Source organism: Eriocheir sinensis, chromosome 31, assembly GCF_024679095.1.
Source record: "Eriocheir sinensis breed Jianghai 21 chromosome 31, ASM2467909v1, whole genome shotgun sequence".
NCBI classification, from domain to species: Eukaryota; Metazoa; Arthropoda; class Malacostraca; order Decapoda; family Varunidae; genus Eriocheir; species Eriocheir sinensis.
Genome location: NC_066539.1, coordinates 9,726,781 through 9,745,207, shown reverse-complemented (window position 1 = coordinate 9,745,207; position 18,427 = coordinate 9,726,781). Strand labels below are relative to the sequence as shown.

Below are 18,427 nucleotides of genomic sequence, written 5' to 3'. Positions count from 1 at the left end.
AGTTTTATATGTATACTGATTTACACAATATGATGTAGCATACTAATTCCTTTTACCATATGTCCAGCGTAGATGCACATTCATGGTTTGTAGTTGTATTTACGCTCTCGTAATGAACCATTCATCTGGCAGACAAACCCCGTGAGAATAATGATGTCTGATCATGGCAGGTCTCTGGTCTCTTCAATTTTATTTTTGTGCATATGATATCAGAAGTTGTATAAAGTCAAGGTTTTTGAGATTGTAGATTTATATGATATAACAATGTTCAAGCACATTAGCTGAGTTCAGTGCAGAAAACAAATATTTGGAAGAAGATAAAGTCCAGGATTCATCATACTAATAAAAAAGTTGTGGCACTATGACACTACAATACTCCACACAGTATTAAGTTGCTAGCCATTTTCAGAACTGCATCCTTTTCTTACATCACCTCTTTCTAATGGTTGCAATATTTTTGAACCCAGATAAATGGTATATATTTGTATATACATATATAAGAGCTTAGTGTGATAAGACTGTGTAGATACTCTATTTTTTTAACAGGAAATTTGGAAACGTATTTCAGAAAAAAATCAATAACCATTTAAATGGTCGACTTTACATGTGAAATTACTGTGGGTCTCAGTTTTGCTATATTACTGATAGGTTGCTACTGTTATAGAGACTAGGACTGTGAGTTATAGAAATGTGATACATTCAGGTTACTGGACCACCTCCTAAGCCATGCACATCATTTAATTTTATATGATTATTTAGCCTTTGCCTTTGCTCTCATGCATCTCACACATTCAACACTGCTACACATGTTAAATCTCAAGGCTATATACAGTCATAGACTGAAGGCATCATGAGTTTAGGTGGCCTTTGCCATAACTGTTAATTAACCTTATTTGGATACCCTATCAGGCTAACCAATCCTCCCTCAAATTATGCTGATTTGGTGTGCAATCACTGGTGGGCTTAGGTATATTGCAAGGGGGAAGACTGGTTGAGCTGAGGTGATATTTAAAGAGGGAGTTATAAACATGTGGTAGAATATATATCCCCATGATGGCCACCCAAATGCTTTGACAACTGCCCCAAAATGCACCAGTTATATGCATATGCTTGAGGTCTCTACCTTGATGTACAGGCACGCTGTATATGCCTCTGAGAGCAACGTTAGTATCATTGCCAATATTGACTGAAATTTGCTCAAGGATTCTCACTCAAACCTCATTATTACTGGGAAAGTGTGAACTGCTTACATTTCAAAAAGACATAATGAAGATTATCTGTGGTAAAATGGATTTAGTTTTTCTCAGCACAGCAATATGCATAGCTTGGCAACACATTGAAATTCACTCATTGAACACCATCAACAATGGAGATTTGTTTGTGGGTCACGTAGGCAGCTGCTGTGGCCGGCTGCTCAGGGTCAGGTGATGCATGTGTCTGAATACCCTTCTCTCTGCTGCCACTTCACCCATGTTTTCTTGGGGCAGGATCCGGCTGTGCTGCGCCAGCGAGCCCTCCGCCAACACTCCTTTTTCCAGCTCCATGTCCATCTCAAGCGTGGCCAAGACCTGGTGGCCAGGGACGCCTGCGGTAAGCTCCTCCCCCAATACTCATCCTACCAGTCAGGAGAAACAACGAGAGCAGGTAGCGACCAACCTTGTGTTTGTGCTGTGTTGCTCCTCTATGACCTAACGAGTCAGCGTGCACCTCAGACAACCAGTGCAGCATGGATGTCCTCTCACCCTAACACACCAGGAGCACACTTTCCTCTCTTCTGGTGCCCCAACCTTCCTGACACCAGGGCAACTCTCTCCCTACCTAGTAGCCAGATTAGCTTAGAGTTGCATTTGAAGGTGTTACTTCTTACCAGGACGCAGACTGTTTCCCAATATATGGACTCCCTGTGCATGACTGTGCATGCATTCTAATCCTGTGGATTAATGGTATTAACTTTTGGCCCTCCAAGAAGCAGTAGTTCAAGAATGTGATGCAGATCCAGTATATAAACTTTCTAAAATCATCTTTTTCGTGATGAATTTTTCCCTTTGGGAAGGCAAGGAAGGGTGAGACAAATTAGAGGGAACTAAAGGAAGCCATCATTGGAGATACCTTCAGGTACATGGCTCAATCCCTCACCAAGTGGCTCACTCACATTCTCCAGCCACTATAGTCAGTGGTGCTTGATGTCAGTATTCACAAATACATTTATTTCTACAAGCTCTGCTACCTTGAGCATTGTATATGGTAGCACAAGATGTGCAGCTAGTTCCTCCCCCTCCCCTTTTTTTTTTTTTTTAAATCAAGGGTATAGTAAGAAGAGGAAGTGAGTTAATGGTGAAGGGACAGGTGGGGGAGAAGGAAAAACATTAAGAATGTATGGTTGTATGATGTTGGTTAGTTCCAAATTACGTACACCTTTCTCCCCTTATTCATGGGGGTTACGGGACACTGACCCCCATGAACAGAAAACTGGAAACAAACAGATGATGTGTCAGCGTGGCGGTAAGGTGATGGGATCGAGTGTGTTGGACAATATTTTCCGTACTGACCCAGTGATACTAAACATGTTTGGACAGAAATAGCCGTGCCAAAGCACTCTGATTAAGCACCTGAAGTTGAAAACGAAATGGTGGAGACTTTGTGGTGAGGACATAACAGTTATGATTCTGCATTTGTAAGGAGTTTATGTAAATTACAGTTCAGTTTATAGTACATACAGTTGATGAATAATGCATGATGTTTTATGCTGCTTTATGCATGCATACATCATCCTCTCCTTAGGAATGTCTGAATCATCTGTGGGCTGACCATGAATGTTTGGAGGGGCACTGGGAAAATTCCTTTGATGACTCCTTTGTGTATTTTGTGGGAAATCTGCAAATGTGTAAATCTGGTAATTGTGAGCCCACGAATACACTGAGATACAATATATAATGGTATACAATGTATAATTACATGTATGTGTGTAGAAATGAGACCATCCCTCCCCATCAAAACTAGTGCAGAACCCCTCACTTTCTCTCTGTGCCACCTGGAAAGCTCAAGTTCCATTGCAAAATTAGATTGTTGTCAGAGTGGCATTTTGGGGGTTTGGTCGCATAATTGACGTGTCACAAAATCAGAGCACACAAGATTGAAGGGAGTGCTGTGCTGGGTTTCGTGGAGTGCAGCAACCCTTGGACACAGAAAAAATCCACCTCATTGGTTATGATACTGGCACTGTACACAGCATTGAGGTAATAACCTGTGAGCTACATTTGCCTTCCTTACTAACGGTAATACAGACCACAGGACAACGTTTGTATTTGCAGTTGTCTTTAGTGATTACATGCATGGTTAGTTATGCTTTTTGTTAGACTGGAGGGCAATGAGGAGCACAATAAGCATCAAGTAAATGCTTGCTACTGGACTGAATTGTTATTAGATTGCATTTGAATCAAACAAATAAGTAATTTCCATTAAACAAGACAAATGGCCTTGCAGACAATTCATGTAGAGCATGGCGAAGACAAGCTGCAGCGGTGCATCCAGAGAAGGCTTGTACATGCATCTCACAGACGGCCGTGTAGTGCATGCAGTGCTGAAGCATTTGTAGAAAGCTGGCCATTTTGCATGAAATAGAAATAAATTTAAGGGTTTTAGTGTTAGAAAAGTTTCATTTTAAATGTGGCAGTTTTATTTGTCAAAAGCTTTATTCATATTCATTTCTTATTATGAATGCAGTGCAGTTTTTAATGTAGTAAATTATTTTAAGATATCATAAAGTTGAATCTGCCTGATAATGTTCCATTTCATAAATAAATATATTTATTTAACTTAACTCTAAAATATTTTTTAGTCAGCAATGTTTTATATTTTTTTGTCACTACCCAGCTTCATATATGATATCGTGGCTTCTTCATTTTATGCCATACACTTTATATTCCTTTTAGAGAAATGTGGATAACTGTGGTGTTTGTGTGCATCATATAGGGATGTGACTCTTTATCCAGGACCTTAAAAGCACAGGATAATATTATTTTTAAAATTCAAGAACTCCCAAGAAAATTTGTTAAATCCTACTACCTTAAATCATTGAGAAGTGAGATCTTTAAAGAAAATACTAGTCCGTTATCCTTTTTAAACTATATAAAAAAAAATTGGAGTATTGAGTACTGTAATAAATAAGACTGCAGGAGCCAGCATACCAACATAAATATGAGTCATGAAGCATCATGCCAGTCAGATTTATAACATGAGTCGTGAAGCATTAAGCCACTATCTAGCTAAATCAGTTTCCTCAAGGTTAGGCATTCTGTACTGTCTCCAACATTTCTTATCACCCTACACAGATGGTGATCACATGCAGGGCCTTGTCTGCCCCTGTATGCTGCTTAAAACTGGAGCAATCTTTATTTGTCTGTATTTCCCTCTTTCCCACAACTTAAACTCTTCCAAGAGGGGAGTATCAAGACGCCTCTCTGACCAACTTTGACATTCCATTCAAACACTCCTAACTTATCTGTACGGAAGCAGTGATTATCAGGCCTTTTTGTGTACCCTTGAGCTGTTTCCTTTATTGTATAAGAAAAGAATGAATGTCCTACTTCAGGAAATTCAATAAAATTGCCAACAATAAATGACAATATATGTATTTGTTACTAATATCACTTACCAGCTGCTTGGATACAATGAACCAAAAAGACTTCCCTGCTCAATATCTACTACCTTCCCCATTTCCCATTTTTAGTTGATTTTTTCCCTGCTGTGAAATGTATTAACTGTCTTTTTCATTAATTACTGTCAGTACTGGTTGCTTTATTCAGTTATCCCTCAAATAGTACAGTTTCCAACAGTACGTTTTCGGTTATATACAGATTGTCATGGAAGAATTTTTTTAGGATTTTAAAATTTCACGCTCGTCGCACCAAGTACCGATGACGTGAGCGGCAACACTGTTCTACCAAAACACCTGCTGAAAGCACCCAAAAGTGTTCGAGAAAGGTGTTCACTTTGCAGATCGAAGAATTCAGATTTAGGAGAAGTTACGTTTTGGGATGAGTTACGTTGCGGTAGGGAGAGCATACCACGTGAATGAGGGCAGTGTTCGCTGTATCTATCATAGTGTAAAATAAATTCTTGCTGCAGTAACTGCCAATCCTCCAAGAGTGCTGCAGGAGTAAAGATAAAGGCCGTCCTTTTACTAAGCCTCGTCGTTGCTATGGTAACGGCGTCTCACTCGCAGCAAAATGGGGTACGCTGATCTTCCTGACGCAATGGAAGCACTTATGTGTTAGTTTGGGCCGCCATATTTGCTGATGACGTCATCACAGCACAGAGGCGTTCCACCTCTCAAAGCCGGGAGCGGCGGACGTGCCGAGTTGGCAACTCGTGCTGCCGCGTCACGCGTTTGAGAGATCTGGGGACGTACCGACTACGGTAAGTCCCAATTCCCGCTCTCAAACGCAGCCCAGGAGTGTTTCTAGGGGGGGCACTAATTTTATACGGATTTTTGAATAGTACGGGGGTCCTGAGTCCCTAACCCCCGTACTATTTGAGGGACGACTGTAATTATATTTTTTACTCAAAAAGATGCTTGGAAAGCCTTCAAAATTATTGTCTGCACAGATGTCTCTATCGTAACCAGTCTGTTGACCGTATCCTTTCATATCTCTCCCACTCCTACCAAAGAACAGTTTTAGAGATCATCCACAGGCTAATGCTGATGAATGCAACATTAATATTTTTAGAATAGATGCATTAAACTCTTCCAAAAATGATGTGATTTGCTATGCTGCGTTTTTTTTTTATTCGTTATTTTGCTGACTTTGGTGTACCACAGGAGAGGTGAAGTGCACCTGCAGTGTGCAAGTGAAAGCTGGGCACCAGTAATTATACATTAGAAATGTTATTCTTCTTTGCCAGCAACAATGTGAACATTTTACTCTCCAAGTCTAATCTTTTAAACATTTAAGTATCAGTCAGATTTATAAGTGCTCTTTGATATATGTGGCATGTAGTTGATATAGTTATCCAGTAAGGTCTCCTGCAGTATTCTTAGTTTCCAGTGCTGTTAAACATGGTGTGATAAAGGGTCTCATGCCTGTTTTTTACTTCCCTGTGGCTTATTCACTTTCATTTTCTTCTTCTCTTTTCCTTCCTTTTACATGTTTATCAGCAACCTAAGACACAAAAAGATTTACCTCACTCATTTTTTTCCTTTATATAATATATCCAATCCTCTAATCTGACGCTATCCATTTTTCAGGAACCAGTGATCCCTATGTCAAGTTCAAGGTTGGAGGAAAGCTTGCACACAAATCCAAGACTGTTTATAAGGACCTCAATCCCACTTGGGATGAGACCTTCACTCTCGCCATTGAGGATCCATTTGAGCCAGTTACAGTCAAGGTGAGAAATGCGGAGGCTGGGGCGTCCTCAGGAAGTTTTCAAGGGGGTTCAATATGGCATTACTCATTTTTAGTTCATGCATTTGTCATTCTGAGTTCATGGTGTCCCAAGGAAGGTTTTATAAATATTTCACCCTTGTGTTTTTAACTCTGAATGAAAGTGAATTTGAACCTTTGATGGATTTAGGAGTTCCTGATGGGTGGAAAGCCAGAGGTAAATTTGCTGGCATCATATATACTGAGTTCATGGTGTCCCAAGGAAGGTTTTATGAAAGTCTCAGTCATATGTTCCTTACTTGGAGTAAACATGAATTGAAACCCCCTTTTGAAAACTGCTGGCAGATATGATACCAGCCATGACATTGCTGGCATGGTTCATTATACATTCAGGAGGATCCAAGGAAGGTTTAACCCATTTGGTGCCCAGCATTTTTCACAAAAACTTTCCCATTGTGCCAAGCAAATTTGGATTTTTTTTTGGCAGAAAAGTGTTTAGAATGATTAGACAGCACATAATTGATACATTTTGCTACGCACCTCTTCTCATTTCCATGATTTTTAGGCTCTGGTAGTTACCGATATTTGGAGTGTTACATCCTGCAGACATACTCGCCCCAGGTAACTCGCTGAGCATACTTTGGAGATCTGTAGAAGGTTGTTATAGGGCACTAAGGAGGCTGAAGGTGTGGGTTACAGGAGATTGGAGTGCTTAGAGGTCTGACACAAGATATGAAGGGTTCTGCGAGCCTACGATCCGAGCTATGTGCACGCAAAATTATTGGAGGTTTTGTGTTTTGACGCACAAAAATATCTTATTGTGAACGTGCGTAAGTTGTTGTTTTTCAACAGATATCATAAAAATAAGTAACTAGAAGTAGATAACACATATACACAACAATTTTAGGCACTTTATTCACTCGTTAGGTGATTTACGAGTCACTAAAATCCGTGTTTTATGTTATTTCATTTATAATTATTTCTTCTATGATAAAACACTTATGCTATTGAGGTTTTGTTCATTTTATATACTCAATATTTACTACACATTTCACCTGCAAAGTTGGGCGTTTACAAAATATTATTTGCTCAGTGAGACATCCTCCCAGTACTGCGGTCAGGTCAGGAAAGGGACCCGTGCCTTTGGGGTCCCTAGAGGCTTGGAGGTGGGTGAAGGTCAGTGACGGAAAGGGTGAAGGTATGAAAAGTGTCCTGACAAAGTATGAAAAGCCTCCCAGTCAAAATATGGCCGTGGCAATTTTTCTAAATCACCGCCGTAAATATACGGCTCTTGCATGCAGCGTGCGCCTATCCACCGCTGTAAATATATGGCGCTGGCACTCTGGGGGTTAACCCGTCTACTGCGATTGCCACAGCTTTCTCCTTCACTGGTAGCCTGGTTACATAAACTCCCAGGTCTTTCTCTGCCTCTGTGGTGGATAGTGGAGTATTTCCCATGTGGTATTGGTATGCTGGATATCCCCTTCCAAGGTGCATGATTTCACATTTTTCTTCATAGAATTGTAGCAGCCACTTTTTGTTCCATTCCTGTAGCTTGGTGATGTCTTTTTGTACGAAATCCGCAGTCAAGGGGTTAAGAAGAGTTTCAAGCACATGTTCTTGATTGGTTCTAGCGAGTGTCCTTTAAAAATGTGCTTGATGCATTGACTATAAGTTTGGCTGGAAACGGGTTCATTTAAAGTTTTATTGAAGTGTGAAATTTCACCCTCATTCTCCTAATAGTGGCATGTCACCACAAGGAATGGGACTTTCATTAGAAGCCATATGTCCTGGCTGATACAAACCCCTTCAATGCATGGGGTATGAGACTATGCAAGGCAGGGATATCCTTTTCATGATGTCCCTGAGTAGTTTGACATCAACATTTGTCTTGCACCACTTACACTGCAAAGACAAGGCAAAGCAGTTATTAGCTGAGGAAAGTAGTCTGCTGTGAGGGAGCTCTCTAAGACTGTGTCCCTGCAGGTGTTTGACTATGACTGGGGCCTGCAGGACGACTTCATGGGCCTGGCCACCATCGACCTCACCACACTCGATCTTGACAAGTAAGTTGCCTTTTTTATTGGTCATACAAGCAGATTTCTAGATTCCTCAGTATTGCCAATGTCCTCTTTAAATATCATCAGCTGATGGCATATTTTTTTCAGATGAATTTTCTTGAATGAGCTGGCCTGTTAATCTACTTCCTCTTTATATTTTCCTTTGCATAAAAACTTCCACAGCTGTGTGCTCTGAAGTTGCATAGTATAACAATGAGTCATGGTAGTCACACTTGGATTCATAGTTTTTGTATATATATATATTAATGTGTAAAGTATAGACATAAACCTTAATAGTATTTGTGTACATATAATTTTTTCTGGATTCCTCACTCTACATATGTAGGAAATGGTATGAGGATTAGTATGATTCAAAGCATATTGACATGTAATGATTTTGTTCATAGACACATTTATAATCCAGGCATATTGATATTTCTCATTCCTTTTTGATCCAGATTTCATGATGTAATAATGTTGATGTCCACACTCATCAACACTTGCAATATTCACTTTGTCAGGTGTACAGAAGTTGCCTTGCCCCTGGCGGAGCCTCGCAAGACCCCCTCACCCTACATGGGAGTGATACACATGAGCCTCACCTTGCAGCCGAAGACTCAGGAGGAGAAGGAACAGGTAGGTGATGCTTTCTGCTTCCCCATGTCAGCTTTCTAAAAACGGAACGTCAACAACAACAACCCGGGGAATACGTAAGTGTTCAATTTTTCTTTGTCATGAAAGTCCAAGTATCAGTGGAACTCAGTATTCCTGCTTCTCTGAAGTTGATGAAGTGTTACAGGAACAAAGTATGTATGCAAATGTTACAAATTTATGTAAATCAGTGTTTTTTTTTATTTGTAGGCATTCCAGTTCTCATAGATGTTGGCAAATTTTTCTTACAGTAGCAGTGTCAGAGCTTTCATGGACATCAATAAAGTAGATATCCAGTTTGCTTGCACTGAATGGCATTTCACATTTATTGGTTGAATTGTCCCCCAGTCATTGCATGAAAACCTATGTAAACATGCATAAAATTTTAGGGGAACAGTGTCAACACAGCTTGGGTATGAAGTTTGAAGGTTGCCATGAATGAAATGGAAATGAGGAGGAAACATTGGAATCAGCATTTTGAATAAGAAAGCATGAAATGTCTGAGAATGTGAAGCTTATGCTGGGACTGCATATAGGCAATACAAATATCTTGTAGTCAGTGTTGCTGGGAAGTAAATGGGAAATGCAATGTGCTGTACATATTTTATATAAAATGGAGTGATTTCTCAAAGAATTTGAAGCAACTTATTGGACGATACAGAGCCCACACAAATATTACTGTGGCTAATGGTGTCCTTTTTATCATTAGGAAATGTGTCAGGCAAGTGTAACAGGTTTTATGAGTGCAACTGAAAAGCAAAGGAACCAGACTAACCAAAGGACTTGTCCTGGATGCTGATTGTAGGAGTAATGGGCAGCTGTTAGATATGTATTACCATAACATACATAAAGTGATGTTTTAAAGAATATCAAGGCCTAATACTTTGCTCTAAAGCTGGTCTGCACATTGTTGTTGTGCCATTTATGAATATTTAGCAAAAGCAAAGAACATTAGCATATAACTTTCCTATTTTGTTTAAGTTTAAGAAAAAAATATTACTAATACCGATAGAGAATCAGTAGCCACCAACTCTATTAGCAATCTCTTCTTTGGGTAAATCGTCTATAGTATTTATCCTTTTAATTTCACCCGTTCTAAGGATGTGATTCACTCTTCCCATTTGGTTTTAGTTGAGTTTCAAGGTCTCATCCAGCCTTCATTCTTAATTAGGCTTTATCTCGAACCCTTTTGGAGATAATGATACCCCTGGGAGTGCGACTTGCTGCATTTACTGAAAGGAAAGTGATGAGTGTATACAGTTAGTAATGTGTGTGTGTGTGTGTGTGTGTGTAACATTAATTATCATGTGGGTGTAAAAATTGAAAAAAAAAAGGATATCGTAAAATTTCATGAATATAACCCATCATTTTTAACTTTGTACATATCGTAAAATTGTCATTCTCTCACCTTATCAAATTGAATGCATCATATATTTTACCAGTGAAAAAAACAAAACAAACCTGAACAAACTAAAAAAAAAGTATAAGCACCTTAATTACCTGAAAACAAGTTGACATCCCTAACTTTTTTTTTTTTTTACTGTAATGTAATCAGTAATTTGCCATATTGTACTGAGTGCGCTATCAATACTGTGAGAGACAAATTACCCTGTCAGAAAATAAATTAGAGGTGTAGCGTTGCCAAAAAGAGAAGCCATTATAATTATGTCGTATTGAAATGTAATCAGAAACTAATCGTACCATTTTGAGCGATATGAATTATGTGGCCGTGAAAACGTATAACAAAAGCAAAAACAAGTATGGGAACGTAAAACTGCAGAAAAATAAGGCAACTTTGGTAGCTTTGTGCCATAAAAAAGTCACTCTCTCACCATACCGAGCTGAGTCTGAGCGTAAAAGAAAGGACTGAAGGAACCGAGAATTATTAGAGAGGTTAAAAACTCCCCCCCAAAAAAGCTTGGATTCCTAACTCTGTACTGAGTGTGCCAAAAAAAAAAAAGCTTGCATTCCTAACTCCGTACTGAGTGTGCCAAAAAAAAAAAAAAGCTTGCATTCCTAACTCCGTACTAAGTGTGCTAAACAAAAAAGCTTGCATTCCTAACTCCGTACTGAGTGTGCCATGGATCCTGAAGGTGAAAAAAAGAACCGTAGAGAAAGTGAGAATCATAGAGGTGCAATATTGTCAAAAAGAAGCCTTCATCTCAGACCCCATTGCATAACATAATCAAGTAGCCATACCGTGCTGAATGCGCCCCGATAAATCCTGAGGGAGAAATAAAGGAACGATGAAATGAGGAGAAAGAGAATCATAGAGGTGTGAAACTGGCTAAAAGAACCTTCATCCCTAACTCCAATGCGTAATATAATCAGAAACTCGTTATAACGTGTTGAATGCCCTGTAGTGAATCCTGTAAGTGAAATAAAGGTCTAAAGAAACCTAGAAAATTGTAAAGGTGTAAAATGATAAGAAAAAAAGCCTTGAACTCTAACTCTATACCGTAATATAATGAAAAAACAACAACTCGGCATAATGTGTTGAATGAGCTGTGATGAATCCTGAGAGTAAAAACAAAACAAAACAAAGAAACAGAGAAACAGAGGTGTAAAACTGTCATAAGAAGCCTCCATTCCTAACTCCGTACCGTAACAAATTCAGAAACTCACCCTAAACTAATTTCACCACTAACTTCAGCGTACGTTCCCTCGCGGCGCTGTCTCTAAGCTTACCGAGGCGAGCAGCGAGCAAGGCCGATGTTGTCTGTATCCATGTGAACTGCGATCCTCTGAACTCCGTGTCCTTCCTGGAGGGCGAGGTGGGGGTCATAACCTTGGCCCGTGCGTGATTCGGGTCAGGTGTGCGTGTGGAGGAGTGATGGAAGGTAACAGGTGTGGATTTATGGGCTTTGTGGAAGAGGGAGAGGAGTGGGAGGAAGAGGGTAAGGAGGGTGTGTAGAGTCTAGAAGGTAGAGATGAAAAGATTATGGAGGGGGTGAAGTTTGTGGATAAAATGCGGAAGATGAAAAGGAATGGAATAGAAAGTGGGGAGTCTTGGATTGATTGGGTGTATTTTGGGGAGAGAGAGAGGACTAGAACTGTAAACGGGGAAGAGGATGCGAAAGGGAGGGTGTGTGTAGGTATGGTGTATGTATATCGGAGAAAGTAAGAGAGAGCTAAAGAAACGGAATTAAAATGGGGTGACTGAAGCTTGCGAGTGAAATGTGGCAGGGAAAGATAATGCACGCGAAAAGTACGAAGTGTAGCTAGGGTGTATGTATGTATGTAGCTGAGAAAGAAAGAGAGAGAGGATGAGAGAGAAAGAAAGGGATTGAAATGGGGTTACTTAAACTTGTGGGTGAAATATGACAGGGAAAGACCATCGGAAGGAGGAGGAGGAGGAGTGTGTAAGATGACTTGGGTACGTTTAAGACAGAAGAAAATTATGATACTGAAGTTTGTGATTTATAGTAGACGAAGATTGAGGCGTTGAGAAGAGGAGGGAGGAGTGCGTAGAGAGAGTAGGTGCGGAGATGAAGTATAAAAATGGAATGTTGAGGCTTGTGGCTTGTGGAAGTGGATACAGGGAGCGAGTTTGGAGGGTCGAGTGCATTTATGGGACAGAAAAAGGATGATGTGGTTTGTGACAGGAGAGGGATCGTGGAGAGAGAGGGGGAGAGGATAGTGTGGGTGGTGAAATGGGTGCCTTGATGAGCTAAACAGAATAGTGTTGACGTAAGTGATAATGTAAGAGAGAGAGAGAGAGAGAGAGAGAGAGAGAGTAGCCAGGGGAATTTCATCACAGGGAGTAGGAACTTTCGTGTGCCCTGAGGAGAGGACAGAGACACGGCATGACACGAATGATGGAGGTGGAGGTGGGAGGTAGTTGTGGTGGAGGTGGAGGTGGGGGTGGGGGAGGGGTTGGTGGGGGTGGTGTGGGAGGTGGTGGTGGTTCAAGGACTCGTTACCCTGATGCTCCCTGCTGGCTGGCGACGACCTTGCTTGTCTCTCTGCATGACTCGTACGTCGCTGACTCCACCACACCACATCCACGAACATGCTGGGTGTGGCCGAGGCTGTGTGTGTGTGTGTGTGTGTGTGTGTGTGTGTGTGTGTGTTACCAATTTGTGTATTACAAGGTTAAGTGGACCTCAGTGTTCCGTATTTCATCACATTTTGTTGTATAATTACTGTTTCATTTGGTAAAGCATTTCACTCGTCAGATGTTGGATTTGGTGAATGATATGGAATGTGTGTGTGTGTGTGTGTGTGTGTGTGTGTGTGTGTGTGTGTGTGTTTGGGTGGACGGCTTACTTTTATGTGTTAGAATTTCGCCTATTATAGTATTGTATGTACATTATAGGGACAACAAGCCAGATGAAAAAAAACGACATTGATTGATTAATTTAGTCGTAATTGTTCAGTTCGTCACAAACTTATTTTCTGTGGTTGTATTGGGCTGCATTGTTAGTCTTCATTACCTTCGATCATTCAGTCCGCTCCAGCGAGTCACTAATACAGCGCGCACCAGAGGGCAACAGCTTCGTCACGTTGTTATTATTACGTTGTTGTTATTACGTTATCTCAGGACACAATCTTTTACTAGGAAATATGATTCAAGTATCGTCCTCGAGAAAAAGTGCATCATAATATACTATAATTGAATTGTAATGACTGTGAGAGATAAATGACGCAGCTGTACGGATATTTTCACTATGTTATTGCAGTTTCTCTAATGTACGGTTTATGTTGCCTGGGCGAAAAGGACGAATCTAGTTAGGGAGATTGAGAAACGAGGTATTTTGGCTACACGCAGTTCCATTCACCTTAGGGCAGATCTCTCTCCTTCACTGCTATGGAGGAAAACACAGCCATCTTTAGATCAGTGTCCTTGACGAAGAAAACGAAGCTAGAAAGATAAGAAACGAGGTATTTGCACGCAGTTCCATTCACTCAAGGACAGATCTCTCTCCTTCACTGCTATGGAGGAAAACACAGCCGTCCTTAGATCAGTGTCCTTGAGGAAGAAAACGAAGCTAGAAAGATAAGAAGCGAGGTATTTGCACGCAGTTCCATTCACTCAAGGACAGATTTCACCTTCATTACTAACTATGGAGGAAAACACAGCCGTCCTTAGATCAGTGTCCTTGACGAAGAAAACGAAGCTAGAAAGATAAGAAACGAGGTATTTGCACGCAGTTCCATTCACTCAAGGACAGATTTCACCTTCACTGCTAACTATGGAGGAAAACACAGCCGTCCTTAGATCAGACGAAGAGAACGAATCTATGTAGAAAGGTAAAGAAACGAATTATTGACACGACACGCAGTTCCATTCACCCAAGGATAGATCTCACTTTCACTGCTAACTCAACGAAAACACAGCCGTCCTTAGATCAGACGAAGAGAACGAATCTATGTAGAAAGGTAAAGAAACGAATTATTGACACGACACGCAGTTCCATTCACCCAAGGATAGATCTCACTTTCACTATTAACTCCACGAAAACACAGCCGTCCTTAGATCAGACGAAGAGAACGAATCTATGTAGTAAGGTAAAGAAACGAATTATTGACACGACACGCAGTTCCATTCACCCAAGGATAGATCTCACTTTCACTGATAACTCAACGAAAACACAACCGTCCTTAGATCAGAGAGTCCAATACGTTACACATCTGAGCCGCCAAGACCTCTAAGGGCTATATTTTTAAAACATTCTTGTGCCCAATCTCACATATTTGACGAGGCTTTCATGAGAGTTTGGGTCATTTCCTTGGGTAGTTTTATGACCCTGGTGGTAGACTGACCCTTCTACTGTACCATGAACCTAAAAACACAGTCGTTAAAATTCGGTTGATCTCCTTTTTGGTCTTTGGAAGTAGTTGATGTGGGAGGTGGAAGCGTTTAACAATACCAATCTAAGACCCAAGGCAAGTCCAGTCTCTCGTGTCTGGGGTATCTTAACGCCAAGGTTGTCGTGTCTGTGCCTGATCTGTATCGCTCCTACGCTTCTTCCTCCTTCCGTCCATCTAACAAGCTCGGTCGGGTGGGCTCTGGAACTTTCCACTCCCGTCTGGTAAGGAAAAAAAAAAGTGTTATTACGCCTTATCAGCTGAGGATCGGGAGTTGCTTATGAATAGTGTATCTTTCCGTGTCTGTTTGTGTCCTCCTCCGTTTTCCCTTTTTTTATTTCCTTCCATATTCTTGCTCTCTTTTTCCCCTGTCTCGCTTTTTCTTTTTATTTTCTCCCTTTCCACTCGTTCTTTCCATTGCATCTCTACTTCATCCTATTCTTTCTTCCTCTTTTAATTCATTCTGTGTTCCTTCTCTCTACCCCTCTCTCCCTCTTCACTCATTTTCTCCCTTTCCACTCTTTCTTTCCATTGCGTCTCTACCTCATCCTACCCTCTCTTCCTCTTTTAATTCATTCTGTGTTCCTTCTCTCTACCCCCTCTCTCCCTCTTCCTGTTTTAATTCAATCTGTGTTCCTTCTCTCTACCCCCTTTCTCCCTCTTCCTGTTTTAATTCATTCTGTGTTCCTTCTCTCTACCCCCTTTCTCCCTCTTCCTGTTTTTTTCCTTTCCTTCTCTTTATTTTTCTACCTTTCCAGTTTCCCTCATCTCGTTCCCTTTCGCCTCCTCTTCTTTGTTCCCTCAGGTTCACTCTTCCCCTCTCTCCTTTACGTATCATTCTCCTCTCACTATTTCCCCTTTCTCTCCTTTTAACAAATTTCCCTCCTTTTCCTCTCTTCCATCCTTCGTTTTCTTCTACACTGACCTTTTTCTTGTCTTCTCTCTCTTCCTTTGCCTCCCTTTCCATCACACTGCTTCCTTTTCTCCTTTATTCATCGATACTCTTTTTTTTTTTTTTCCCCTCTTTCCCTCCCCCCGCCGCTTCCAGTTCAAGTTCTCCTTCACAACCACACTGATCCCTCTCATTTCGTATCTTCTCTCTTATCCATTTTCTCCCTCTCCCTCTGTTTTCCTTTCCCCCTTACTTTATCCCTTCACAACTCCTTTCCCCTCCCATCTCTGCACCTCCCTTCGTTTCCTCATTCCGCCGCCTCGCTCGCTCAAATTCTCCTTCGCTTCCAAACGCACACTTATTTATCTTCGCTCTACCTGGGAAAAGATATGAGTAACAAGACGACTTCGTTCCATCCCAAGTTAGTTTCTGGAAGAGTATTAAAACATTATTACGCGCGTGACGTATATACTCGTACTCTTCTTTTATATACTTATTACTAAGAAATATTGGATGTGGAACGCTCGGTGAAGGTTGACATTCAGTATTCATGTTCTGTCTTATCCTCTTTTTTTTTTTTTTTTTTCGTCTCAAGTGTGTGTGTGTGTGTGTGTGTGTGTGTGTGTGTGTGTGTGTGTGTGTTGTGAGGAATCAGTTGTTATTATTCCTTGCTCCTTTTACTTAGTCTTTCTCTCCCCCTCGCGACAATAATTATTTTAAGTTATGAGGATATGAGCAAGGGTTTTTGGAGCTCTGATGGTGGTTGTGGTTGTGGTTGATAGGTTAGTGGTCATGGTAGTGGTGGGGGATAGTGTTGTGGTTGTGATGGTGTTGGTGGTAGGGGTGGGTGTGTTTCCTTAGTAATATTGAAATGGGGTAAATCTTCTGAGCTTCATCCTTCATGTTACCCATAAGACTCCACGTAGCAGAGATGTAGAGATAGATTGATAGATAGCTAGATAGTTTCATGCAGATAGATATAGTCAGGTGTAAGAGTGAAGCCTTAGTAATATTGAAATGGGGTAAATCTTCTGAGCTTCATCCTTCATGTTACCCATAAGACTCCACGTAGGAAAGATTTAGAGATAGATTGATATATAAATAGATAGTTTCATACAGATAGAAAGAGTCAGGTGTAAGAGTGAAGCCTTAGTAATATTGAAATGGGGTAAATCTTCTGAGCTTTATCTTTCATGTTACTCACGAGACTCCACGTACCAGAAATGTAGAGATAGACTGATAGATAGATAGTTAAATACAGATAGAACTAGTCAGGTGTAAGAGTGAAGCCTTAGTAATATTGAAATGGGGTAAATCTTCTGAGCTTCATCCTTCATGTTACTCACGAGACTCCACGTACCAGAGATGTAGAGATAGACTGATAGATACGTAGATAAATAAATAGATACAGGCAGACAGACACAGACAAACAAACAACCACCATAAAACACAGGGGCGCCATTAAATAATTGAGCCTCGCACGCTCGCCACACCTAGCTCCGCGTTTTTGTAATCATCCTGCTAATGAAAATGAAGGGCCGGCGAGGCGGGTCATTCAGTTACTGCGTCGGACTCGGAAGGTTCGCGCTTGTTTTGCCTGATTCACGCACGAACAACAGTAAACTAAGGAGAGAAGAGAAGGGTGTTTGAATAAAAGAAAAAAATGAATAAATAAATACATAAATACAATGAGTAAATACATAAAGACGATATACCACAGTGAATACGCGTCAAAGAGAGGAAAGAGGTTTAAATAATAGAAAAAAATATACATTATACCACAGTGAATATGTAGCAAATAGAGGAAGGGGTCTTTAGATAAGGTAAAAAGAACGTTATAACTCTGAATACATAACAAAGAGAAGGAAAGAGGTTTGAATAAAAAAAAAAAAACGTTATACCACAGTGAATATGTAACAAATAGAGGTTTTAAATAAGGTAAAAAGAACGTTATAACTCTGAATACATAACAAAGAGAAGGAAAGAGGTTTGAATAAAAAAACCCCGTTATACCACAGTGAATACGTAACTAAGAGAGGGAAGGAGTTAGAATATTGTAAGAAAATGAAAGAAAAACCGTCATAGCAGTCAACTCGTAACAAAGAAAGGAAAGAAGTGGTTAAATTGGAGTAAAAATGGAAAAAGAAAAGAAAAGCGTTATACTATAGTCAATACGAAACACACACACACACACACACACACACACACCTCGATCCACTTGCTCTCCGCCTTATTACCTGCCTTCTGCATACCTTGATTCTTCCCCCACCCCCTTCATCTTCTCCCTCCTCACCCCCTTTACTCCTCCCCCCCCCCCCTTTCAACCTACCTAGCCTACCTTGCTTTACCTGAGTCTCCGCTGCAAGGTAATCGCGGCCTCACCTGCTACCATTATCCAGGTTAATTACAGATTCCGACATGGTCACCTGTGTATTAATTGGGGGTCGTAAATTAGTTAACGCGGTGAATTGGGTTACCATAGTGTGTGTGTGTGTGTGTGTGTGTGTGTGTGTGTGTGTGTTGGCCTACTACTACCACTACCACCACCACCATCATTCTTACTCTTATAATTACAATTTATAATACAACCACCATTAACAACATCAATAATTACTACTACTACTACT

At 40.6% G+C, this 18,427-nt stretch overlaps 1 protein-coding gene across 12 annotated transcripts in view; it reads left to right on the top strand.

Annotated features, from left to right (window-relative positions):
- The window catches only part of LOC127005898 (multiple C2 and transmembrane domain-containing protein 1-like), a 243,787-nt gene extending 230,928 nt beyond the window's left edge, over window positions 1-12,859 (top strand). For 3 of the 12 annotated variants that reach the window (XM_050875240.1, XM_050875241.1, XM_050875242.1), the window contains 4 exons: window positions 1,488-1,644; window positions 6,248-6,390; window positions 8,373-8,452; window positions 8,968-12,853. In XM_050875240.1, coding sequence (XP_050731197.1) covers window positions 1,488-1,644; window positions 6,248-6,390; window positions 8,373-8,452; window positions 8,968-9,121 — 534 coding nt within the window. In that variant the 3' untranslated portion in view covers window positions 9,122-12,853. Of the gene's footprint in view, window positions 1-1,487; window positions 1,645-6,247; window positions 6,391-8,372; window positions 8,453-8,967 lie in introns of all 12 variants that reach the window. The other 9 variants (XM_050875251.1, XM_050875252.1, XM_050875245.1 and 6 more) reach the window with 7 other exon arrangements.
- Window positions 12,860-18,427: the final 5,568 nt, after the last annotated feature.